Below are 26,623 nucleotides of genomic sequence, written 5' to 3' on the forward strand. Positions count from 1 at the left end.
AGGGTGGAAATCGGAAGCAAAGTTGATGAAGTTCTCCAGTTCAGGGTGAGAACAGGAAACGGCACTGATACAGTCATCAATGTACCAGAAAAAGAGGTGAGGGAGGAGGCCTGAGTACGACTGGAACTAGGAATGGTCCACATACCCAACAAAAAGGCAGGCATAGCTGGGACCCATGCGGGTACCTATATGAACAGCTTTTACATGGAAGAAGTGAGAAGAGTTAAAGTAGAAGTTGTTTAATGTGAGAGCAAGTTCAGCTGGGCGGAGCAAGGTGGTGGTGAATGGAAACTGGCTGGAGGTGGTGGCCTAGTGGTAATGTCACTGGACTAGTAACCCGGAGACCCAGGGTATTGCTCTGGGGACGTGGGTTCAAATACCACCACAGCAGAAGGTGGAATTTGAATTCAATTATTAAATCTGGAATTAAAAATGCTGGTCTAATGATGGCCATGAAACCATTGTCGATTGTTGTAATAACCCATCTGGATCACTAATGTCCTGTCGGGAAGGAAATCTGCTGTCCTTACCTGATCTGGCCTACATGTGACTCCAGACTCACAGCAATATGGTTAACTCTTACATGCCCTCTGAAATAGCCTAGCAAGCCACTCAGTTGTATCTAACCACTACGAAGTCAATAAAAAGGAATGAAACTGGACGGACCACCCGGCATCGACCAAGGCACCGGAAACGACAACGGCAAACCCAGCCCTGTCGACCCTGCAAAGTTCTCTTCACTAACATCTGGGGGCTTGTGCCAAAGTTGGGAAAGCTGTCCCACAGACTAATCAAGCAACAGCCTGACATAGTCATACTCACGGAATCATACCTTACAGACAATGTCCTGGACACTGCCATCACCATCCCCGGGTATGTCCTGTCCCACCGGCAGGACAGACCAACCAGAGGTAGTGGTATACAGTAGGGAGGGAGTTGCCCTGGGAGTCCTCAAAATCGATTCTGGACCTCATGAAGTCTCATGGCATCAGATCAAACATGGACAAGGAAACCTCCTGCTGATTACCACCTACCGCCGTCCTTCAGCTGATGAGTCAGTATTCCTCCATGTTGAACAGCACTTGAAGGAAGCACTGAGGGTGGCGAGGGCACAAAATGTACTCTGGGTGGGGTCTTCAATGTCCATCACTAAGAGTAGCTTGGTAGCACCACTACTGACCGGACTGGCCGATCTTAAAGGACATAGCTGCTAGGCTGGGTCAGCGGCAGGTGGTGAGGGAACCAACAAGAGGGAGAAACATAATTGACCTCATCCTCACCAATCTGCCTGCTGCAGATGCTTCTGTCCATGACAGTATTGGTAGGAGTGACCACAGCACAGTCCTTGTGGACACAAAGTCCCATCTTCACATTGAGGACACCCTCCATCATGTTGTGTGGCACTACCACCGTGCTAAACGGGATAGATTTCGAACCGATCTAGCTATGCAAAACTAGGCATCCATGAGGCGCTGTGGGCCATCAGCAGCAGCAGAATTATACTCAACCACAATCTGTAACCTCATGGGCTGCCATATCCTCCACTCTACCATTACCATCAAGCCAGGAAACTAACCCTGGTTCAATGAAGAGTGCAGGAGGGCATGCCAGGAGCAGCACCAGGCATACCTCAAAATGAGGTGTCAACCTGGTGAAGCTACAACACAGGACTATCTACTTGCTAAACTGCGTAAACTGCATGCAATAGACAGAGCTAAGCGATCCCATAACCAACGGATCAGATCTAAGCTCTGCAGTCCTGCCACATCCAGCCGTGAATGGTGGTGGACAATTAAACAACTAACTGGAGGAGGTGGCTCCACAAATATCCCCATCCTCAATGATGGGGGAGCCCAGCACATCAGTGCGAAAGATAAAGTTGAAGCAATTGCAACAATCTTCAGCCAAAAGTGCCGAGTTGATGATCCATCTTGGCCTCCTCCTGAAGTCCCCAGCATCACAGATGCCAGACTTCAGCCAATTCGATTCACTCCGCATGATATCAAGAAACGATTAAAGGCACTGGATACTGCATTGGCAATCGGCCCTGACAATATTCCGGCAATAGTACTGAAGACCTGTGCTCCAGAACTTGCCGCACCCCTAGCCAAGCTGTTCCAGTACAGTTACAACACTGGCATCTACCCTGCAATGTGGAAAATTGCCCAGGTATTTCCTGTACACAAAAAGCAGGACAAGTCCAACCCAGCTAATTTCCGCTCCATCAGCCTGCTGTCAATCATCAGTAAAGTGATGGAAGGTGTCAGCAGCAATGCCATCAAGCAGCACTTGCTGAGCAATAACCTGCTCAGTGACACTCAGTTGGGGATCCAACAGGGCCACACAGCTCCTGACCTCATTCCAGCCTTGGTTCAAATTTGGGCAAAAGAGCTGAACTCAAGAGGTGAGGTGAGAGTGACTGCCCTTGACATCAAGGCAGCATTTGATTGAGTATGGCATCAAGGAGCCCTAGCAAAACTGAGGTCAATGGGAATCAGGGAGAAAACCCCCCGCTAGCTGGAGTCACACCTAGCGCAAAGGAAGATGGATGCGTTTGTTGGAGGTCAATCATCTGAGATCCAGGACGTCACTGCAGGAGTTCCTCAGGGTAGTGTCCTAGGCCCAACCATCTTCAGTTGCTTCATCAATGACCTTCCTTCAATCATAAGGTCAAACGTGTGGATGTTCGATGATGATTGCACAATGTTCAGCACCATTCGTGACTCCTCAGATACTGAAGCAGTCCGTGTAGAAATGCAGCAAGACCTGGACAATATCCAGGCTTGGGCTGATAAATGGCAAGTAATAATCGCGCCACACAAGTGCTAGGCAATGACCATCTCCAACAAGAGAGAATCTAACAATCTCTCATTGACATTCAATGGCATTACCATCGCTGAATCCCCACTATCAAAATCCGAGGGGCTACCATTGACCAGAAACTGAACTTGAGTAGCCATGGGTGGTACAGTGGCGCAGTGGTTAGCACTGCATCCTCACCACTCCAGTGACCCGGGTTTGATTCTGGGTACCGCCTGTGCAGAGTTTGCAAGTTCTCCCTGTGACCTCGTGGGTTTTCATCGGGTGCTCCGGTTTCCTCCCACAACCAAAGACTTGCAGGTAAATTGGCCGTTACAAATTGCCCCAGTATGGGTTGGGGAATTGAGGGAAGGTGGGGATGTGGTAGGAATATGGGATTAATGTAGGATTAGTGTAAATGGGTGGTTGATGTTCAGCACAGACTTGGTGGGCTGAAGGGCCTGTTTCAGTGCTGTATCTCTAAATAAACAAATATAAATACCGTGGCTACAAGAACAGGTCAGAGGCTAGGAATCCTGAGGTGAGTAACTCACATCCTGACTCCCCAAAGCCTGTCCACCATCGACAAGGCACAAGTCAGGAGTGTGATGGAATACTCTCCACTTGCCTGCATCCCTTGGATGCAGCTCCAGCAACACTCAAGAAGCTCGACACCATCCAGGACAAAGCAGCCTGCTTGATGGCACCCCATCTACAAACATTCACTCCCTCCACCACTGATGCACAGTGGCAGCAGTGTGTGCCATCTACAAGATGCAATACACCAAGGCTCCTTAGACAGCACCTTCCAAACCCACAACCTCTACCAACTGGAAGGACAAGGGCTGCAGGTTCATGGGAACACCACCACCTGCAAGTTCCCCTCCAAGTCACACACCATCCTGACTTGGAACTATATCGCCATTCCTTCACTGTCGCTGGGTCAAAATCCTGGAACTCCCTTCCTAACAGCATTGTGGGTGTACCTACCCCACATGGACTGCAGCGGTTCAAGAAGGCAGCTCACCACCACCTTCTCAAGGGCAATTAGTCATGGGCAATAAAATGCTGGCTTGGCCAGCGACACCCAAATCCCATGAATAAATATAAAAAAATCCTCTATTCAAGGAAATAATGGAGAGCCTCAGACTATCCTGGTGGGTGACAGAGGTGTAGCGAGATTGGACATCCATGGTGACAAAAAGAAGGTTTGGGTCAGGAAATTGGAAACTGTTAAAGAGCCGGGGGCATCAGAAGAGTCATGGATGTAGGTGGGGAAAAACTGGACAAAGGGTGAAAAAATAGAGTGTACATAGGAAGAAATCAGTTCAGTGGGCAGGATTTGGCTGAAATGATCAGGGCAATCCTGTTTGTGAATCTTGGGAAGGAGTTGAAGCGGGCTGTTCGGGGTTGGAGGACTATGAGGTGGAAAGCTGTGGATGGAAGATCTCCAGAGGAGATGAAGTCCGTCACAGTCCTGGAAACAATAGTTTGATTTTCAGTGATGGAGTCCTGGTCCAGTGGGAGATATGTGGACGTGTCGGAGAGTTAGCTAAGGATTGGGCAGGAACCAGGAAGCACTTGAGCTACAGTTATCGGCCTCAGCAATCCAGGGCCATGAAAGGCAAGAAATAAGTCACTCCGGATATCTAGTTAGTTATGATGGTGCTGGAATGTGTGTGTGTGTGTGTGCGTGCAGTGGATGTGTGTGTGAGTCTGTTTGTGTGAATGTGTGAGTATCAGTATGTGAATGTGTGAGTGTGTGAATAATTTTTGTGCATGAACATCTTTCTGTGAGTGTGCACATGGGGATCAGTGACAAGGTTAAGGTTCTGGAGCTCTGCTGGCATCTGTCTTTGGGTTATTTAAGATTTCTTCCAGTAACTAGCTATTTGGCACTGAGTCATTATTGTTCCCCAATTGAGAACAGCATAGTCTGGGGATCATCCTGATGGATATGGGCTTGATGGTTGGTGCATTAACCCAGTTGGTCACAAGGAGATCCACTCTGATCTTCTGGACTCTTTTGGCCTGTTCACATTTCAGGTAACTACTGATTCAGTTCTTTAACGAGCTATGTGTGCATGTGCACGACCGATAATAATTTACTTACAGGAAGACCAGGAATAAATATCATTACATAGAGTTGTGTTAACCTGCAAGAGAAATAGAAGATTCTGGTAACAATAGGGAAACCATAGAACATCACTATCTGATCATAAGAATATAATAAATAGGATCAGGAACAGACCATAAAGCCCCTCGAGACTACTCCTCCATTCAATAAAATCATGGATGATATTGACCTCAATTTCACTTTCCTGCCAATCCCCTCTCCCTTAATTCCCATAGAGTCCAAAAATCTATCGATGTCAGCCTTGATTCTACAATGATTGACATCCAAACTGAGATATCAAAGTCTTGCAGCACAGTGAAGTACCAACATCCTGTGCCCCAGCAATGAAGGCAGCAAGTTAGATCTGCCACATAGTGGACTCTCAGGCAGGTTTCACTGGGAGACACAATAGAACAAAGGAAATAATATATCATGGAGATGGTCATAAATTCCCAACTCTGATGTTTGGACTGATATCTGGTCTGGTACAACATTGATACAGGCATGAAATCAACATTCATTGTACTGCCTCATTTACATATGTAAGGGACCGGACGCCTGTTTTATTCAACTGCCCAAGACACCTGGAAAACTGCCTTTACCAATATGGCTGTGGGATGTTGCTTCCCAAAACTGGTCCTTTTTGCCCCCCATTTTCTGCCAAGAAAATTGACAAAAAGATCAATTTCTACCCCTACATTCCTACCTCCCAGTGATGTATTTCAAAGCCATATTTATGTCATTGCAGAGGAAAATTATTCACATTCAGTTTGAAATGGTAAGAAGGGCAGTATTTGGTGAGGATACAGAGAGATTTACTAGAATGGTTCCATGGATGAGGGATTACATGTATATGGATAGACTGGAGAAACTGTGATTTTTCTCCTTTGAGCAGCAAAGGCTAAGAGGTGATTTGAAAAGGATGTTTAAAATCATCAAGGGTTTAAATAAAGTAAATACAAATAAATTATTTCTAAAGGCTAAGTGTCAATAACCAGAGGGCACAGATTCAAGGTGATTAGTAAAAGAACCAGAAATGACATGAGGAAAAATGTTTTTATGCCATGAGTGATTAGGATTTGGCTTTGCCTGATAGGGTGGTGGGGACAGATTCAATAGTAGCCTTCAAACAGGAATTGGATAAATACTTGAAGAAGAAAGAATTGTAGAGACATGGGGAAAGAGCGAGGAAGTGGGACTAACTGGATTGTTCTTCGAAAGAGTTGCCACAGATTCGATGATCTGAATGGCTTCCTCCTCCCATTGTAGAATTCTATCATTCTATTTATTTTCTAAAGAATCAAACAGGCAGCTGTTCTGGGGTTTGGAGTAGTTTTGTATCTAACTCCCAATAAGACATGAGTTTGAATCACAGGATCACTCAGACTCACTTGCTCAGTTTCCAGTCAGGCTGCTCCATGTGGCTGCAAAGGATTCCGGGGGAGAAAAGAATGACCTGTTGCAGAGTGGCACTGACTAACAGTCCTTATTCTAAGGACTAAATTCCGTTTTATTTTGTTCTATTATAGGATTTATTTTGCTGAATTATTTTCCCTTTCAATTTCAGCTTAGTTTCTCACTCCCATCACACCAACTATGTGGACAGCATGAGTCTTGTTGCTATTCCCTATCAATGCTGCTCTGAATGTTGTTACCAGGTGGAATCCATTGCAAGATGGTCGACTCAGTATTTCATTGGCCCACTCTGTATTGAGGAAACCATCTAGCCTCTGCTTGACCAAAATTTGCATGTTCATGAACACACTCTGTCTTTGGGCCACAAACTCAGGATGGCTTCTTTCTTTCACACTAACGCCGTCATTTTATTCTCTTTGTCATAAAAAATAGATAAGACTCTCACTTGGCTACTGCAGGAGATTGTTTGATAGCCAATAAAATGTGCTCAATGTTTATGAAGATGGCCCAGCAGGGAAAACAGGTTATCATGAGAATGAGAATCCCTCTTTGGAGAATCACTCCAATTCGCTCCAAGTTCTTACTGCCAAACGTCTAAAAATCAGAACAAAAGTTTAGTTAAAGTGAGTTATATCGATATTGCTCATTAACATTCTGATTGATGCCATTGATTCTACATGGACCGACATTTATTTATTGATTCAAATTGGATGGCACAGTGGTGCAGTGGTTAGCACCACAGCTTCACAACTCCAGCAACCCAAGTTCAGTTCTGGGTACTGCCTATGCAGAGTTTATAAGTTCACGCTATGACTGTGTGGGTTTCCATTGGGTGCTCTGGTTTCCTCCCACAGCTTAAGACTTGTCGGTTGATAGGTAAATTGGCCACTGTAATTTGCTCCTCATGTAGGTAGGTGGGAGAGAATATGGGATTAATATAAATGGGTGGTTGTTGGTCAGCACAGACTCGGTGGGCCGAAGGGCCTGTTTCAGTGCTGTATCTCTCTATGACTGCAACAACATATAAAATATTAAAATAATTATCTCACTTAACCAAAACACTTTTGATTGGATACTATTGTTGTTCAGCATTTAATATGCCAAGTTCATTCTGACCACAACCACAGGAGTGTAAATTACCTATGAACCACTATACCTACTGTACATTGGAGAGAAAGTTTAACAGAATTTGAAGAGAAAGGATGAGAAAGGACGGAATGATCCAATACCATTTGATTCATTCTGTCCCTCCTTTCTTTCAACCATCTGCTGCTACATGGAATCTACCCAACTAACTTATCTCCTAAGGAAAGCTTCTGCAAGTTTTCTCAGTATCCCCAAAAGCAGAGTAAACAATGCTAATGAATATTTATTTAATGTTAAAGTTTCCATCCTGATTGATCTTCAGAGTAAGAGTTGGTGTTTGTAGTTGAATGCTGAGAGGCTGCTCGTACATTTGCGATTGTGTCAGCTGTGGTTCAGTTGTAGCACTCTCACCTCTGTGTCAGAAGGTTGTGAGTTCAAGATCCACTCCAGAAATTTGTGCACAGCTATCTACATTGGCACTTCAGTACAGTACTGAGGTAGTGCTGCACTGTTCAAGCTGCCACCTTTAGGAAGCGATGTTAAACTCTGTCTGCCCTTTCCGATGGATGTAAAAAGATCCTAGGGTACTATTTCAAAGAAGGGCAGGGGAGTTATCCTGACCAGTACTTATACATAAGAACTAGGAGCAGGAGTAGGAAATTCAGCCCCTTGAGCCTGCCCTGCCATTCATGCACGAGGACACCCAGACCCCTCTGCACCAAAGAACTCTGAAGTTTTTCACAATTTAGATAATAATTTGCCCTTCTGTTCTTCCGACCAAAATGGATAACCTCATACTTATCCACATTAAACTCCATCTGCAAAATTTTGGCCCATTCACCTAACCTAACCATATCCATTTGCAAATTTCTTATTTCTTTCTTGCAATTTGCAAATTTGGCTATAGTACCTTCTATCCCTGCATCCAAGTCATGAATATATATTGTAAATAGTTGGGGCCCAAGGACCGAACCCCGTGGCACCCCACTAGTTACATCTTGCCAACCACAAAAAGACCCATTTATCCCGAGTCTCTGTTCTCTGTTGGTTAACCAATCCTCTATCCAAACTAATAAATTGCCCGTAACCCCATGTGATCATACCTTGTGTATTAACCTTTTGTGTGGCACCTTATCAAATGCCTTCTGGAAGTCCAGATATACTACATCTACAGGATCCCCATTATCCACTTTGCTTGTCACAGCTTCGAAGAACTCTTACAAATTAGTCAAACACAATTTACCCTTCATAAAACCATGCTGACTCTGATGGATTGCGTTTTGACTTTCTAAACGTCCTGTTATTACTTCCTTAATAATGGAGTCTAACAATTTTCCAACAATAAATATTAAACTAACTGGTCTATAGTTTCCTACTTTCTGCCTCCCTCCCTTTTTGAAAAAGGACGAGATATTAGCTTTTTTCCAATCCACTGGAACCTTTCACACATCCAGGGAAATTTGGAATATTATAAACAATGGATCCACTATCTCTGCTGCCACTTCCTTTAAGACCCTCGGATGTAGGCCATCAGGCCCTGGGAACTTGTCTGCCTTCAATCCCAATAGATTGCTCAGTATTTTCTCCCTAGTGTTGATGATTGTTCTTAGTTCCTCTCTTTCTATAACCTCTGCATTACCTGTTACTATTGGGAGGTACTCATGTCCTCCACTGTGAAAACTGAGGCAAAATACTGATTTAGTGTCTCCGCCATTTCCGTATTCCTTTCTATTAACTCCCCATTCTCAACCTCCAAGGGGCCAACATTTACTTTAGCTACTCTCTTACCTTTTATATACTAATAGAAGCTTTTGCTATCCATTTTTATATTTTGTGATAGTTTTCTTTCAGAATTTACCTTTGCTCTTTTTATTACTTTTTTAGTAACCCTTTGTTGATCTTTATAAGTTTCACAGTCTTCCAGCCTGCCACTGGCCTTTGCAATATGATATGCCTTAGTTTTTGTCTTTATGTTATCCTTAACTTCCTTGCTTAGCCATAGATGTTTTACCCCCTCTTAGGATCTTTCTTCCTCTCTGGAATATTTTAGTTGGGATGAATTGAATATCTCCTTAAACATCTGTCACTGTTCATCAACTGTCCTACCTTTTAGTCTTCCTGCCCGGTCCACGAAGGCCAAATCTATCCTCATGCCTATGTAATTACCTTTGTTTAACTCCAGAATGCTGGAATGGGACTCCAGTTTCTCGCCCGGAAACTGAATTTGAAATTCTAGCATGCTCTGATCACTCTTCCCTCGAGGATCCTTAACTATGAGATCATTAATTCATCCCACCTCATGACACAATACCAAATCTAGAATAGCCTGCTCCCTGGTTGGTTCCACAACATATTGCTCCAAAAAGCAATCTCTAATACATTCAATGAACTCTCCCTCGAGGCTACCTTTGCAAATTTGATTAATCCAGTCTATATGCATATTAAAATCACCCATGATTATTGCCGTACCTTTCTTACAAGCCCACAGTATTTCCTGGGTTATACTGTGTCCCACTGCGGAACTTCTGTTTGGGGACCTATGGATTACTCCCACCAAGGACTTCTTTCCCTTGCTATTTCTTATTTCTACCCAGACTGATTCTACGTCTTGATCTCCAGTGCCTATATCGTTTCTCACTACAGCATTGATCACTTCCTTTACTAACAAAGTCACACCTCCTCCTTTTCCTTCCTGCCTATCCTTCCAAAATACTGAGTACCTTTGGATATTCAATTCCCAAACCTGGTTTCCCTGCAACCACCTCTCAGTAATCACCACTAAAGCACAACCATTCATCTCTATTTGTGATGTTAACTCATGTATTTTATTCTGAATGCTTCGTGCATTCAGATACAAAGCCTTTAAGTTTGTTTTATCTTCAAATTTCCCTACTCTTGTCTGATTCCTTGGTGTAATATGACATTCACACGTTCTGTCCATTCCTTTTATTTTCTGGTAACAATCAGCCTCATCACTAACCTGCACTCCTACCTTCTCCTTTAACTTCCTGTTTTTCCATGCAACTGAACCCTCCCCGCACCCCCCCACTATTTAGTTTAAAGCCCTATCTACAGCCCTAGTTTTGCGATTCACCAGGAATCTGATTTAGGCAGAGCCCATCCCATCGGAACAGCTCCCTTCTTCCCCAGTACTGGTGCCAATGTCCCATGAATTCGAACCCATTTCTCCCACACCAACACATTCCCACACATTCCTCAATCAGCATCAATATGAAACAGAATATCTGGTCATTATCACATTGCTGTTTATGGAAGCTGCCTTCTTGAACCGCTGCAGTCCATATGGTGTAGATGCAGCCACAATGCTGTTCGGAAGGGGGTTCCAGGATTTTGACCCAATGACAGTGAAGGAACAGCGATATAGTTCCCACATCAGGATGGTGTGTGATTGGAGGGATTAGGGTTAGGGTTAATCATTAGTGATGGAGATGGACAGGATGGCACACACCATTGTTCTGTCGAGGGTCAGGAGATCCTCAAGGACAACCCTCAAGGGAGTGACAGCAGGTGTCTAGGGAGGTCAATTTCCAGACTCTGGCGCCAAGGATCTGGCAGCATTTCCACAGGAAGTCCAATGACCTCACACAAGTGGTCATGGTCATTGACTGCAGCTTAACATTAACATCTGCAACCCACCACACCATCAGTATCTGTTCAATACACCACACCCCCATCGATCACCCAGCAGCAGTCCCCAGCACTGAGGGCACACATCGAACATCCAGATAATCCACCTCACCCTCACACACCTACCAATGCTGCCAGCCTCACACTCACCACTTGCTGCCTCCACATACCTAAAGCTATTCAGCTATGGCAGGCAGATCACCCGAACACAGTGCGACACAATCACTGATATTCTCTCTCTCTCGCAGGACAAGGTGGCAAACAATAGAAAGGAGCAGAGCAGAACTGGTGGGAGACAAGACACCTCCATTTCCTGAACCCTACGGTGCAGATGATTCTCTGCATTATGGGATTGGCTGCACTAGAGCCCGTGTCATCCAGTGTCGCCAAGAGCATTCAGGATGACGGTATGTTACTGCCTTATGCCCGTTCTCAACTGTCACTCACCCTCATCCTGGGATCTCCCATGAAGAGCAAGCTGCTGATGGTGTCCATGGTCCTCTTTCTTCCCACTCCACACCCCTTCCCTCACACCAACCTTCCCCTTCTCAGTTTCTGCTTTTAGAGGGCAAAACTGCCACCTGCCCAGCCACAGCAGCTGAAGGAGGAAGAGAGAGAGCAACACCATACCACTGATAAAGAGACCCTGTCAATTGATCAGGCACTTGCAGCTACCAGCTCAGATACTGGATCTGCACGTACCTTGGAGGCTATCATAGAGTTGGGGTCAGCATGTGGAGAGTCATCTGGGCACAAGTGGGCTGCAGCCAGGCCAGGGTTCATTTGCCAGCTCCCTGAAGGGCACAGTCACAGAGGAGTTCTGCTGCAGAAGAATCAGATGAGAACCTGGATGGGATGACATTCAGGTGAGCGCTGATGGGAATGCACACTGAGATTCTGGGTGCATTATTGGCCTGCCTGTCATTGTCAAGGGGCATGGAGAAGTCTGCCTCCAAGTTGGGAGAAGGCATTGAGCAGAGCTTGACCTCTCAACAGCCTCTGCTTCATTCTGACGTGCTGAGGATCCAGTGGTACTGCCACTGCTATGCCCATACCTGTTGTAGCCTTTGTGTGGACAGGTCACCTAATCCTCTACCCTTCCTGGGAGGATACAGCAAGACTCTCCAGGAACTCACCACAATACCTCCAGAGCACTTCCAGACACTTTACAATAGCAGAAGTTCTTCAAAATTACCTTACCTGCAAGTTGGTGCCTGGTCCTTTAAATAACACTGGTGTCAGACCTGTCTTGCAGCTCAATGCTTGCTGTTTGCAGAGTGACAAGAAAACTTGTTCCCTGGACCTGCTTGGTCCAAATTAGGAAGTCTGACATCACAACAGCTGGTAGGGTGTGTGCTGTCAGGATAGCGCTACTTCACATTCTTCTGGCACACACAGGGACGCCCGCATGGGCACCCTTCTCAACACAGCCTGCCATGCGGGCCATGGTGGAAGAAGCTGATGGCACAGCCTGTATCTCCAGGAGGGCATAGGCTTACATTTCACCACTTGCAGCAGCGCTATGGAAACCAAATTCACACCCCTATTGTTCTCTGATATAATGAATTAATTTTTACTGCATAAGAGGTTCATCACTGCCCACTGTACAGCCTGGAGTTAACGGCACCTACCTGGGATATCAGTGTGTCACATGCTATGGACAATCCCATACCTATAGTGATCCCTGATACAGATATTACCTGTACAAAAGAAATAAAGAAGAGAAAAAGAACATTTAAGCACCATCATCATAGATGCCAGCAACATGCTACAAAATACAAAATCCTATTTTTATGCAAATAAATAAAATACCATTGTGATTTTGTTTTGTTCCTCATTCTTTCCCTTTTCTCTCTGCCTTCCCATCTGGTACTAACTCTTAATTATCTTCTTACCTCTAGACTCGACTATTCCATTATTCTCCTGGCCGGTCTCTAATTTTTCACCCCCTGATAAACAGGAATTCTTCCAAAACTCAGCCTCGCTGACCTCAAACTCACACCAAGTCCTGTTCACCCATGACCCCGTGTTCAATTCCAGAAAGCCAATTGGTGAAGGATAGCACTGGAGTCAATCCTTAAAGACCTTTATATTTATTTACAGGCTTACACATTACAAGCATAGACCTCCCAACCCAACACCCATAGTTTTAGTCTGTGTCTATTTTTAAAAGGGCTCAAATGAATCCCCAGTAAATGTCCAGCCCTGCACACAATTAAACAGAATTCATAGATATTTAATAGATTCCCTTATCTCGCCTTATATAAAAAATTGAATTTTTATCAACAACCAAAGTTTCAAAACACCCATTGCATAGAATCTCATTTAATTATTTGACAAATAGAATCCCATCTCCATGGCAGTATTTCGACAGCCAAAGAACTTTTAACACCGTCTTAGTTTCACAAACTAAAGGACAACATTTCTCAATTTCACCCATAAGAAATATTTTGAAACCAGCTGCACTAGAATACCAATCAGGAAGATTAACATGTGAAGTGTCACTAAAAATGACTGGTTTCATGTTTTTTGGGTCACCTAAGAATAGGAAATTAAGTCCACTTTTCTCCAGATTTAATTTTTCTAATGTTTTATTTGCCCTTAAAACATTCTGTACTTACTCTATTTTGTGTGTTGGAACTCTTACTGTGAGATTGCCCTCTTGCACGATCAGACGGTCGTCTCTGGAAGGTGATGGTTTTCTGATGCGAGAGTTACTTCTGAGCCCACTGTCAGTACTTTCATTGAGCTTTCTTACTCTCTACTTTTTCATCCCATTCTGTCAGTCTATGGAGCTTGGTTCTTCACCATCATCATGAACATTCAACCAATATTTAACTTGCCAGGACCTTTTACTGCATATCCCACAAGTGTCACATCCCTCCATTCACTGAGCCCTCTGGAATATATGCCACCCGTGTACCCATTCTGGGCAATTGGATTTTGGATGTGATAGCTCTGTCCTGTGTGTCATGATCACTCACATCACCACTATCCAGCCTTGATCTACCGTATTCTGTTGCGCAGGAACTTCATCACAAAACACGAGTACTTGAGGTACAAGGAACCTCACTTATTTCTATCAGCTGCTCAGAGTCTGAGATTTTGTAATTAATTCAAGTAATCATGAGGGTTGAACCTTAATAGTTTGATAAATACTGTCTTACCATCACAACCTATAATCTTACGAGGGACTTTCCATTCCCTAAGACCTCTCTTTTATAACACATCAAATCTCCTGAATTAAATTCTCTCTCTTTGTAAAACAGTAATGGTTTTACCAAAACTTAACCTCATGGTGAAGTTTGACCAAATTACCGTCATGCCTTTAGTGCTGAGGACAGTTCGGTTTCTGTTGAACCAGAAGCTGGGATTTTATGTGGCCCCCCTGAGACAAGGTCAGAGGCGGGAGGGCATGGAGTATCGCGATCAATGATTGGGGGGAGTGCGGGGGGGGGGGAGTGCGCGGAGTGCCCATCACCAAGCAATCTTCCTGGGAGCGGTAAAGGCCAACAACAGCCTTCCCACCCAGAGGTCAATTCAGACCCTTATTTGGCCGATTAGCAGCCATTAAGGACCTCTTCCCCGCCACTGGGATCTTACCAGTGGCAGGGAGGTGCTCTGCCACGTGGAGAGGCACCTTTTAACATGAGGCGCACACTCTGTGGGCTTGGGGAGTGTCCCTCCACCCTGGGCAATCTGTGGCCCATGGAAGAACCCCGCTGGGAACTACAGTGCCATTCCCCCACTCCCTGGGCCCCCACCCCCCCATTGGACGTCAAACCCACCCCCACCACCGGGACCTTCCGGACTGACCCCGGAGATCCCGCCTCACTTACCTGATGTCTGGGGTCCAAGTGCTGGGCTTGGCTCCAAGGCCTCTGCAGTACCAGCAGTGGCCACTGCTCCTGGTGGCACTGCCAATACTGCTGAGCTGCCAACCCTCTGATTGGCCAGCAACTCTTCAAGACAGGATCCCCATCATTAAAGGGACAGTGATCCCGGCTCCTGAAACTTCGATTTAAAAAGACCGGAGGATCGCTCTAGCGGGGGCACAAAAAGGCAGAGGTGGGCATTCCCCCGCCTTTTCAGCCTGGCACTGGGAGCCCCGCCTCCAACACAAAATCCTGCCCATAGTGTTCTGTAGTAATTGTGTTTACCCAGACAGCGCTGTCCAATTAAACAAAGCCAATGTGTTCAAGATGAAACATCTGTGTTTGAAATGAGGGAACAAGCCTTGAGCCTTAAAAAGTTTAGATAAAGCCCTAATAACTAACAATAGCTGCCAGAATAAAGGCACAAACTCATCTGGAAGAATATCAATGCAGCCGAGTCCATCTGAACATCGAAGGGTAAGGAACTTCCCCCAAGCACCTCTGATGGAAAATTACTGAAAGTAGTTTAAAGAAGATTGACACAGCAAGGGTGGGTTTTCTCAAACAAAGAGCTCAGCATGTGACAGGGTATTTTGGCATCGGACAAATATACTGTGGTCTTAAGTTTATAGGCCCCCCTGAGACAGGTTCGGAGGTTGGAGGGCCCACAGAATTACGATGGGAGACGATGAGACAGTTCTCGATATTTGACATACTTGTAAAACATGTCCTTTAATCTGATTTGCAGCATCAAAAAATTTAATGACTGTTTCCAACATGGTCATTGAAACATAATAAATGGTTACAATGTCTTCCTCGACAGGTTTGAAAACGGTAAATGCAGCATGGATTTTGTCAAGGAGTTGTCGATAGTTTCTCATAGATTAAGCCATCTGTTACATCGTATTTACTAACTACTAAGCAGAATTTCTCACCCACAGCTGTTACAAAAATTTCTAAATTCACTTGTAACAGCCCTTCAAAACACTCCCACAGGGGATGCTGAGACCAAGTGGGCCCACATCAGAGACGCCATCTATGAGTCAGCTTTGACCACCTACGGCAAAAGTGCGAAGAGAAATGCAGACTGGTTTCAATCTCATAATGAAGAGCTGGAACCTGTCATAGCCGCTAAGCGCATTGCACTTTTGAACTACAAGAAAGCCCCCAGCGATTTAACATCCGCAGCACTTAAAGCAGCCAGAAGTACTGCACAAAGAACAGCTAGGCGTTGCGCAAACGACTACTGGCAACACCTATGCAGTCATATTCAGCTGGCCTCAGACACCGGAAACATCAGAGGAATGTATGATGGCATGAAGAGAGCTCTTGGGCCAACCATCAAGAAGATCACCCCCCTCAAATCTAAATCGGGGGACATAATCACTGACCAACGCAAACAGATGGACCGCTGGGTTGAGCACTACCTAGAACTGTACTCCAGGGAGAATGCTGTCACTGAGACTGCCCTCAATGCAGCCCAGCCTCTACCAGTCATGGATGAGCTGGACATACAGCCAACCAAATCGGAACTCAGTGATGCCATTGATTCCCTAGCCAGCGGAAAAGCCCCTGGGAAGGACAGCATTACCCCTGAAATAATCAAGAGTGCCAAGCCTGCTATACTCTCAGCACTACATGAACTGCTATGCCTGTGCTGGGACGAGGGAGCAGTACCCCAGGACATGCGCGATGCCAACATCATCACCCTCGATAAAAACAAAGGTGACCGCGGTGACTGCAACAACTACCGTGGAATCTCCCTGCTCAGCATAGTGGGGAAAGTCTTTGCTCGAGTCGCTTTGAACAGGCTCCAGAAGCTGGCCGAGCGCGTCTACCCTGAGGCACAGTGTGGCTTTCGTGCAGAGAGATCGACTATTGACATGCTGTTCTCCCTTCGTCAGATACAGGAGAAATGCCGTGAACAACAGATGCCCCTCTACATTGCTTTCATTGATCTCACCAAAGCCTTTGACCTCGTCAGCAGACGTGGTCTCTTCAGACTACTAGAAAAGATCGGATGTCCACCAAAGCTACTAAGTATCATCACCTCATTCCATGACAATATGAAAGGCACAATTCAACATGGTGGCTCCTCATCAGAGCCCTTTCCTATCCTGAGTGGTGTGAAACAGGGCTGTGTTCTCGCACCCACACTTTTTGGGATTTTCTTCTCCCTGCTGCTTTCACATGCGTTCAAATCCTCTGAAGAAGGAATTTTCCTCCACACAAGATCAGGGGGCAGGTTGTTCAACCTTGCCCGTCTAAGAGCGAAGTCCAAAGTACGGAAAGTCCTCATCAGAGAACTCCTCTTTGCTGACGATGCTGCTTTAACATCTCACACTGAAGAATGCCTGCAGAGTCTCATCGACAGGTTTGCGTCTGCCTGCAATGAATTTGGCCTAACCATCAGCCTCAAGAAAACGAACATCATGGGGCAGGATGTCAGAAATGCTCCATCCATCAATATTGGCGACCACGCTCTGGAAGTGGTTCAAGAGTTCACCTACCTAGGCTCAACTATCACCAGTAACCTGTCTCTAGATGCAGAAATCAACAAGCGCATGGGTAAGGCTTCCACTGCTATGTCCAGACTGGCCAAGAGAGTGTGGGAAAATGGCGCACTGACACGGAACACAAAAGTCCGAGTGTATCAGGCCTGTGTCCTCAGTACCTTGCTCTACGGCAGCGAGGCCTGGACAACGTATGCCAGCCAAGAGCGACGTCTCAATTCATTCCATCTTCGCTGCCTTCGGAGAATACTTGGCATCAGGTGGCAGGACTATATCTCCAACACAGAAGTCCTTGAAGCGGCCAACACCCCCAGCTTATACACACTACTGAGTCAGCGGCGCTTGAGATGGCTTGGCCATGTGAGCCGCATGGAAGATGGCAGGATCCCCAAAGACACATTGTACAGCGAGCTCGCCACTGGTATCAGACCCACCGGCCGTCCATGTCTCCGTTATAAAGACGTCTGCAAACGCGACATGAAATCGTGTGACATTGATCACAAGTCGTGGGAGTCAGTTGCCAGCATTCGCCAGAGCTGGCGGGCAGCCACAAAGACAGGGCTAAATTGTGGCGAGTCGAAGAGACTTAGTAGTTGGCAGGAAAAAAGACAGAGGCGCAAGGGGAGAGCCAACTGTGCAACAGCCCCAACAAACAAATTTCTCTGCAGCACCTGTGGAAGAGCCTGTCACTCCAGAATTGGCCTTTATAGCCACTCCAGGCGCTGCTTCACAAACCACTGACCACCTCCAGGCGCGTATCCATTGTCTCTCGAGATAAGGAGGCCCAAAAGAAGATCTATCGGTCAGACTTCTGGAGACTCCTTGGATTTCCTTCCTTGTTTTCTCCCCATTACTTGTTCTGGAACAATGTGATTCCAAATGGGGAGCAGCAGAATTGTGACATTTATATAGAAGTAAAAGTCCAGCAACTTTCAACATGTCACTGAGCTTGTGTCTCAAGTGAAAATAATACCTGCCAGAGCACAGAAATCGAGACATTCCCAAAATGCCTTTTGCCATTTTAAAATGAGTTTACACAATATAAGCCTTTAAACTGGCATTTTAAAATAACTCAGCTGCTAGGAAGTGGGGGAGAGACACATCGAGATAAGGGGACAGAGAGAGAGAAGGAGAGAGAGAGAGAGGTGTGGGGGAGCAGAGAAACAGGTGAGCAAGAGGGGGGCAAGAGATGTGGGTGGGGGGACAGAGAGGGGTGTCCAAACTGTTCGCATGGGGGGGCCACATTACAATTTTTGTCTTACATAGGGAGTCGCTGAGACAATTTTTGAAAGATAAAGGCATTAAAAATGTTTCTTACTATTAATCAAAGCAACAATGAGTATGCATTTTTGTGAAGAAGCTTTGAATGAGAAGACTGATTTATTGATTTACTTTCTCGTCACTATGTTGGACACTGATTTAGTGCGATACCTAGCATTTTTTTTTGCTTGCACAAGTTGTCAATGTCTGCCCGTACACTTGCTGTAGTGATGCAGAGTATTCCGGATAGATGTCCATCTGTCAGAAGTGATCCTGATTGCTCTCTGTCCCTCCTCTCTCTCTTTCTCTGTGTCCCCTCTTTGTATTCCCCCTCTTTGTGTTCCCCCTCTATATGTTATCCCCCCTCTCTGTATTGTTCCTCCCTTCCCTGTGTTGCCCCCTCTCTCTCTGTCCCCCACTCTCTCTCTGTCCCTTCTGTCTCTCTCTCTGTGCCCCTCTCTCTGTAACCCCTCTCCCTCTCTTTGTTCCCACTCCATCTCTCTGTCCCTCCCTCCATCTCTCTCTGTCTCTCTCCTCCTCTCTCTCTCTCCCGCCCCTTCTCTCTATCTCCAATACCCCTCCTTGTTCCTCTCTCTCTCTCATGGTGTACCCTCTCCCTCTCTTTCGCTCCCCTCCCTCTCCCACCCCCACCTTTTGCTCTTTCTCCCCCACTATCTCTCTCTCTGACTATTGCTGGGAGTGGGAATGGCAGTTTCTGCACTTCAGACAGATTCAGACTTTTCAAAAGGAAATTGGAACCCTCCAGAAAACCCCAAATCTGTCCAAAGTTCAGAAAGTGCCATTCCCACTCTGAGCACCTGTCAGCTGTCAGCTGTGAAACAGACTTATGATTTTTTTTTCAAGTCAGTCTGATCATAAAGAAGAAGCCAATGGGAAACTTTGCATTCCCGAAATTACCAGTCACAACCTAAAAATCTTTTACCACGGACACTGCTGTCTATATACGGACACATTGTCGACCCCTGGATGGAACATCACATGTTTTGGTCTCTCATACAGCCTTGAGGAAGATGTGCCAGAGCAGTAAGATGTGATTCAATAAAGCTTCTGTTTCATACACCTCTGCAGATTCATTAAGTATTCTGTATTCGTCTAACAATACCAAGAATATTATACAGTGGCAGCGGGTGGAAAATAATGATGGAGAAGTCTCTACTATTGCCTGAAAGCTTTGAGAAAGTCGCAGGCCTCAATCAAGCAGAAACCTGGCCGAAGTGGTATTGGAGATTTGCCAGATATTGCACGGCATCAGACCTCACTGCAAAGGTGAGCAGTGAGCAGGTCAATACGCTGTTATATACGATGTGTGACTGTGCAGATGATATTCTCATCACGCAGAGTATCAATGGGGAAAAGGTCACGGATGATGAAGAAATCAAAGCACTTGATACATATTTTCATCTCAGAAAGAACGCCATTGTTGAGCAGGCAAAACATACCCAACATCAAGGGGAAAGTGTTGATGCATTTATAAACAACCTGTATAAACTTGTCGAGAACTGTGAATATGGAACTTTGAAAGATCAGAGACAGAATTGTCATGGGAGTGTTGGATGATGCTTTGTCTGACAACTTACAATCAAGAGATGATCTAACCTGAGTAAAAGCAATCCAACTGAGCAGACAAGCTGATGTTGGGAAACAGAATCAATCCATGGGTCGAGGTGAGAGGGGGCGAGCCCCATTTCAAAAGCAGCTGACTCAGTAGAGTGTATCAAATAGAAAAAAGTGAAAACTGTTGTAAAAAAGCAAGGGAGACAGGAAGAGCATCCATCAACAGCCCAAGCTAACTGTAATTGGTGTAGCAGAGAAAAACACAGGCGGGAAACAGCCCTGCCAAAGAGGGCAAATGCCATTTATGTGGAAAGATGGGCCACTTCCAAGCTGTCTGTCATAGTAAGGAGCTGGTACAGAATACGCACAAAGCCTTTGAAATGTGGCAACTCCATGAAGTAGATGATATCCGTGACATTGAGGTGCCTTTCCTTGGAGAGATCCAGGAACCAAGCGGAAGTTGCTGGAGTGCTGAGATCCTAGTAGAGGGAAACAAGACACACTGTAACTTAGACACTGGTGCAGCAGTTCTGGTTCGTTCTGATGCTGAACAGTCTTCAGCCATCATCCGAAAAACTATATGAACCAGGAGTGATAGAACTCAAAGACATTGAAGAACTGAAGGAAACTCTCCAATATCGAGCAAAGGAAAGCACAGAAACATTGTGTGTGATTCAAAACCAGAGTTGCTCACTTTTGAGCAGGAAGGTCTGTACCGACTTGCATCTGATTTGCAGACTAGAGGAACTGGAAAGCTGAGATATCAGCCGAACAAATGTCAGAGCTGAATTCCCACATCTGTTTGCAGGACTAGGAACACTGAAGACAGCAAACCAAATAACTCTATGTCCAGAAACAAAGACTGTGTACCTGTTTACATCCAGAAAAGTTCCTCACCCACTCTTGCCAAAAGTAAAGAAGGAAATTGACTCTTTGGATTGGATTTTACCAGAGCCTCGACCTCATGCTCTGTGGTGGGGGAGGCCGGAAGATGGTTCCAGCAGCGGTCCGCCACAGAAACCGACGCGGGAAGGCCTGGCCTGATTCTTCTGGCGGCAGCAAGGCTCCGTGGCAGCCCCCCCGCACTGTTGGGCGACGGGACCTGGATTAAAATGTTGAAATTAATGGCAGGCATAAATTTAAACACACGAACCTTGAATCCTCCGGACCTCGCTGTGATCTTCGGTGTAGCAGCCGGCACACTCACACCTTCAATTCCCCATCCATGGAAAGCCGGCCTGACACTGGTGGGAATGGTGGAGGAGTTAAGATTTTCCATTGGGGGAGGGGGGTGGGGGATGGAATCAAATTAACGTATTGGGTGGAGGGGATGGAGGGAAGGGGTGAACTTTAAACTTTGTGCATTCTGGAGGGGGGGGTGCGGTGCGGTGGTGGAAAGGTCAGATTTAAAAGTCAAGTGTTTTGGGGGGTGGGAAGGACAATTAGTTAATATAATTGATATTGTGGGGTGGGAAAGGGGCATGGGAAATGTTTTTGATACATTTTGGGGGCTCTAACTTTAAAAATTTAACTATGTTGGCAGGGCTGGCTGCCCTTTCTAAATAGCACCAGTGCCTGCGCACAGACAGCTGATGCTATTGCCGGGGACGGACAGCCTGCCCCCTCCACATGATTGGGGGTCGGGCCGCCCTGGCTATTTAAATGAGCTGCCATGCGGGAGATCGCGGCAGCTCTTTCATGTGCGCAGGCCGCCATTTCTTGAGCTTGCCACCGGGTTCTTAAAATCCAGCCCTGTGCTGAAGCAGTGGTTTATTTAACCTGTGACACAACCAACAAGCTACTGCTCGGGGATGGTACTAGTACCAAAACCCAATGGATCTATCAGAATTCTCACAGCTGCCTGTTATGTTCCTTGGACATGTGGTGGATGTTTCTGGTGTCAGAGTTGATCCACAGAAAACAACAGCCATCAAGGAGTTTCCAGCTCCTCGACACATGACTGGCTCCAGAGATTCATGGGTATGGTTAAACCAAGTTGGAAAGTTCCTGCTCAACCGTGATGTTGTCAGTGAGCCATTAAATTAGCTGTTGTGACAGGACAAAACATGGTGCTGGGAGGAAGCACAACAGAGATCATTGGAGAAAATCAAAGCAATGCTGACATCACCTGATATTTTCGCTCACTACACCCCAGAGCTACCCTCTATCTGTTGTATCTTTGAAGAGTGATGTCCCTTTAAGAGCTAAGTACAAGTCATGTGATGACAAGCCAGATTCACTCTGCAACTGTAACACCGAGAGGAAGGTTCTGTAAATAGTTTGCTCCATACTGTTTCTAAAGCCATTTTAAAGGGCTTTGATCCCCACCATTATATTTAAACATTTTAAGTGCAAGGAAATAAAAATAAAGAAAGACATTTTTTCTGCTCCTCTCCCACCCTTCAATAACAATTAAATTAATTATTTGCCCTCACCCAAAACTCTTACCTTGTCCAGCTGACCTTACCCCCACCAAAATGCATAAACATTTCTCTCAAACCCTTCCCCCCATTCCCTCCGCCAATGATGTTACTTTGACACCACTCTCCCACCCTGCTCTGAGAAACATACTTCCTCCCCACTCCACACAAGTGTTCCGCCTCATTCCCCTAAATGGGGATACGAAGGCATGGGAGTGCCGGCCACCGGGCCGACAACCAGAAAGGGAACTCAGGTGGGGTTGGAAGTATAATTCATGCATTCATTTACATTTATTTGGATATGCAAGTGAGGGTCCCATCGCCGAGATGCAGGGGAGCTGCTAGGAGGCCTCACCGTCACCAGCAATATCAGGCTGGGACTTCCCATCATTGGGGTCAATGGCGGCCCTTTCCCGGAGGCGTTTTCTGGCCACCCCCGCCATGTAACCCAATGTCGGGGGTCTGCAAAATCCAGCCCAGTGAACTGTGAGGAGGATAGTGATAGACTTCAAAAGGACATAGCCAGGGTGTGGAATGGGCAGGCACATTGGCAGTTGAAATTTATTGCAGAGAAGCGTGAAGTGGTACATTTTGCTCGAGAGAACAAGGAAATGCAAATAAAATAAAGAGTACAATTCTAAAGCAGGTACAAGAGCAGAGCAAATCATTGAAGGTGGCAGAGCAGGTTGAGAAAGTGATTCATAAGGCATATAGCATTCTGGACTTTATAAATAAAGCAAGTTATGATAAACCTTTATAAAATATTGGTTCAGCCTCAACTGGAGTGTTGTGCCCAATTCTGGGAATGTGAGACTTCAGTTATATGGATAGACTGGTGAAGCTGGGGTTGTTGTCCTTAGAGTAGAGAAGGTTGAGAGGAGAATTGATAGAGGTGTTCAAAATCAATAGGGGTCTGGATAGAGTTGATCGGGTGCCATGCTGGGCTCCCACCTGCCCCAAGAATGAGGTACATTAATTTTGTCATGAACATTGATTTTAAATTGTCACTGGAGTGAAGAAAGGACTTGTTAAACAGATCAGTCGTGGCTGGAAAAGACATTTGCATATTAACAGACAGTGATTGGAAGGACAAAGGACCACTCCCTGGCACATTCAACCCACAATGGACCTTGATCACCAGGTATTGTGTGTAAGAGGAGCATTCCAGGCCCTGCTAAGATGATACAATCCACAGAGCCAAGACATGGTCAGACCAGTTAGTCACATGAGTAACCTGCTTGGCAACCTGGGGTTTTCTGAATTGTACAAACAGTTTGAACTGAGAGTGTATTTTTGCTTCTGGACTGAGAAGATCTCTCCTGTGTGCTCCCATCTCTTTCTCACAAGCCTCTGAATCCACTGAAGACACCAAGAGAGAAAAGTCCCCGACAGCAAACAAGGTTTAAGAAGAATACTGGGCCCCAATGAAAAGAAAGAACTATTTACAATCAAGGACTCTACAGTGAGCTTGAAAAACTGTAACAAAAACTCTTTAGATATTGCCCAAACTTTTCCACTTTATTTTTCTTCTGCTCTTTTCTGTTTCTATTTGCATGTGTGTATTGCGTATGGAAGCTTGTGTGGGCGCATCATGTATCCGTAGACGTCAACCAAATTAGAGTTTAAGTTTAAGTTTAATAAATTTCAACTGTTCTTCTTTAAACCTAAGAAAGCCTTTTTGTGCTGGTTTCTTTGCCTTATGACTGGAAAGCGGTGAACAAGGATTCACCAAAGGGGAGCTAAAAAAATTAAACCCTGTTACAGTAAGACCAGGTGAAGGCTGAAAGGGAACGCGAGACCACTTTCTCACCTGGTTGTAACATTCCCATTTTAGTTTCCATTAGTCTGTATCTATTTAAAGGAGCTCAAGTGAATCCCCACCGACATATAATTAAACACAGTTAATAATTTACACCCTGTGCTCTAATACCTACCTTTGTTCTCAGTGCACTACTGTCTGGAATTTAGAATTCCTATCCTTGTGTTCTAATCCCTCCATGGCCTCGCACTTCCCTATCCCTGTAACCTTTTGCAGACATTGAACCCTCCGAGGTCTCTTTGTTCCTCAATTCTGGCCTCTACTACAGCTCTCACCTCCTTCACCCCACTATTGGCAGCTGTGCATTCAGCTGGCTGGGCCCTAACCTCTGGGCTTCCTACTCCAAACCTCCCTCTCCTCCTTTAGGGACAATCTCTAAAACTTACCTTTTTGACTAAGCTTTTGCTCAACGATCATAATGCCTCCTTCTTTGGCTTAGTGTCGATATTTTTGTCTGATAACATTCCTATGACGTGCCTGGGGAATTTTACTATGTAAAAGGTGCTATATAAATGCAAGCTGTTGTTGTTGCTGACACAGTTCCATGGGCCACAACAACCCTTGAAAGCTTTGCACAAGTGAGCAGTCTTCATGTGTGAGTCAAGTGACAGTCAGAAGATTAGCTGCATGTGAACAGCATGACGACTGAGTCCAGTCTCATTCTCACCCTAACATCCACCCATTTCAGACTCCAGGTTGGGTCACTGACAATGGTAATGAGCTGGAATTCTGAGCTGATTTTTCTGTTCTTAAATCTCGGGCCACTGAAGCCATTTGCTACACTCTAGTTTCTCTTCCATTGAGACCAGCAGGTAAATCCCAGGCTTTATTACAAGGAGCTGATTTCATCATCTATCATCAGTTATAAACAGCTTATAAAGACACTGAATCTGAAACTGATAGAAGCAATGCAATTCCATCACAATTTTATAGAGGATACATTATGATGAAATAAATGTGCTCATTCTGAATGTAAACTTACCGCTGAGGCAAGACTAACAGCGTCCAATTCAACCTTTCCTAAATGTCCACAGAATGCGGAGCTGACAACATTTATGAGAAATATCATCAGCTGTGTTAAAAACTGCAAAAGGAAAATGAATTATAAATATTACACACTATTAGTTAATCTTGATCATACTGTTTTAAACTTGCAAATTAAGCTTGTAATTTAATTAAACCAATCATATAATTTCTTAATGAAAACTATTATCATTTTATCTTCAAAAAGGAGATGCAATTTTGAGGTGATTTCACTGAGGTTTTCCGGATTCTGAATGGAAATGGCAAAATTGATCCAGGGAAATCATTCACTGTGATGAAAGGTTCAAATATCAGGCACCAAATGAGCAATTATGGTCTTTGAAGTTAAAAAAAACAAGGTCAAGCGGAGCATTATCACTTTTTAAGCAGGGAGTTGTGGAATAAGTCAGCAGATGAGGTCATTGAAGTGTTTTTTTATATGGGTTCATTAAAATGGATTGTGTAAATAGAATCAGTGAAGGGAATTTTATAAATAGGCTCAGTGATGATGATTGTGTAAATGGATTAATTGAAGAGGATTATATAAAAGGGTACGGTGAGCTGAATTATATAAATGTGTTAATTGAAGGATATTGATTATGTAATAGGTTTGGTGGAGAATTAGATACGTTTCTGGAAAGAGCAGAGTATGAAAGATATGACGAGATGTTCAGTGGATGTAAACTCACTATTGGCCCAGCCAGTCTGGAAACACATTTCACTTCCTGCCAGAAGTTGATGGGTATCAATCTCCTTATTTTCCTCAGTAACAGGTTACAACAGGTTCCACGTGTCTGGGTAGCATTGTCAGAGCTAAGTTGCATTGAATTCTCCATTTTTCCAATCCTTCCTTGCAAAATGAAAATAAAGCAGTTATTATATTTCTCTTATTTAGAAACTACTTTTGAAGTGTAGACATTGTTGCAATGTTGGAAATGTGGCTGAGAATTTACTCATAACAAGCTCCCACAAACAGCAATGTAATAATGAGCAGAGAATCTGTTTTAGTGATTTTGATTGAATGATAAATATTGACCAGGACAGTGGGAAGAGCTCCCCTGCTCTTCTTTCAA

General features: G+C 45.0%; 1 protein-coding gene across 1 annotated transcript in view; it reads right to left on the reverse strand.

Moving 5' to 3' along the window:
• The window catches only part of LOC137346463 (multidrug and toxin extrusion protein 1-like), a 92,557-nt gene extending 66,168 nt beyond the window's left edge, over positions 1–26,389 (reverse strand). Inside the window, exons 1-5 of the mRNA XM_068009914.1 lie at positions 26,240–26,389; positions 25,510–25,611; positions 12,697–12,765; positions 6,777–6,925; positions 4,913–4,955 (exon numbers count right to left, since the gene is read on the reverse strand). Coding sequence (XP_067866015.1) covers positions 4,913–4,955; positions 6,777–6,925; positions 12,697–12,765; positions 25,510–25,611; positions 26,240–26,386 — 510 coding nt within the window. The 5' untranslated portion in view covers positions 26,387–26,389. The remainder of the gene's footprint in view (positions 1–4,912; positions 4,956–6,776; positions 6,926–12,696; positions 12,766–25,509; positions 25,612–26,239) is intronic.
• Between the last annotated feature and the right edge of the window lie 234 nt (positions 26,390–26,623).

The sequence above is a fragment of the Heterodontus francisci genome, chromosome 30 (assembly GCF_036365525.1).
Source record: "Heterodontus francisci isolate sHetFra1 chromosome 30, sHetFra1.hap1, whole genome shotgun sequence".
Classification (NCBI taxonomy): domain Eukaryota; kingdom Metazoa; phylum Chordata; class Chondrichthyes; order Heterodontiformes; family Heterodontidae; genus Heterodontus; species Heterodontus francisci.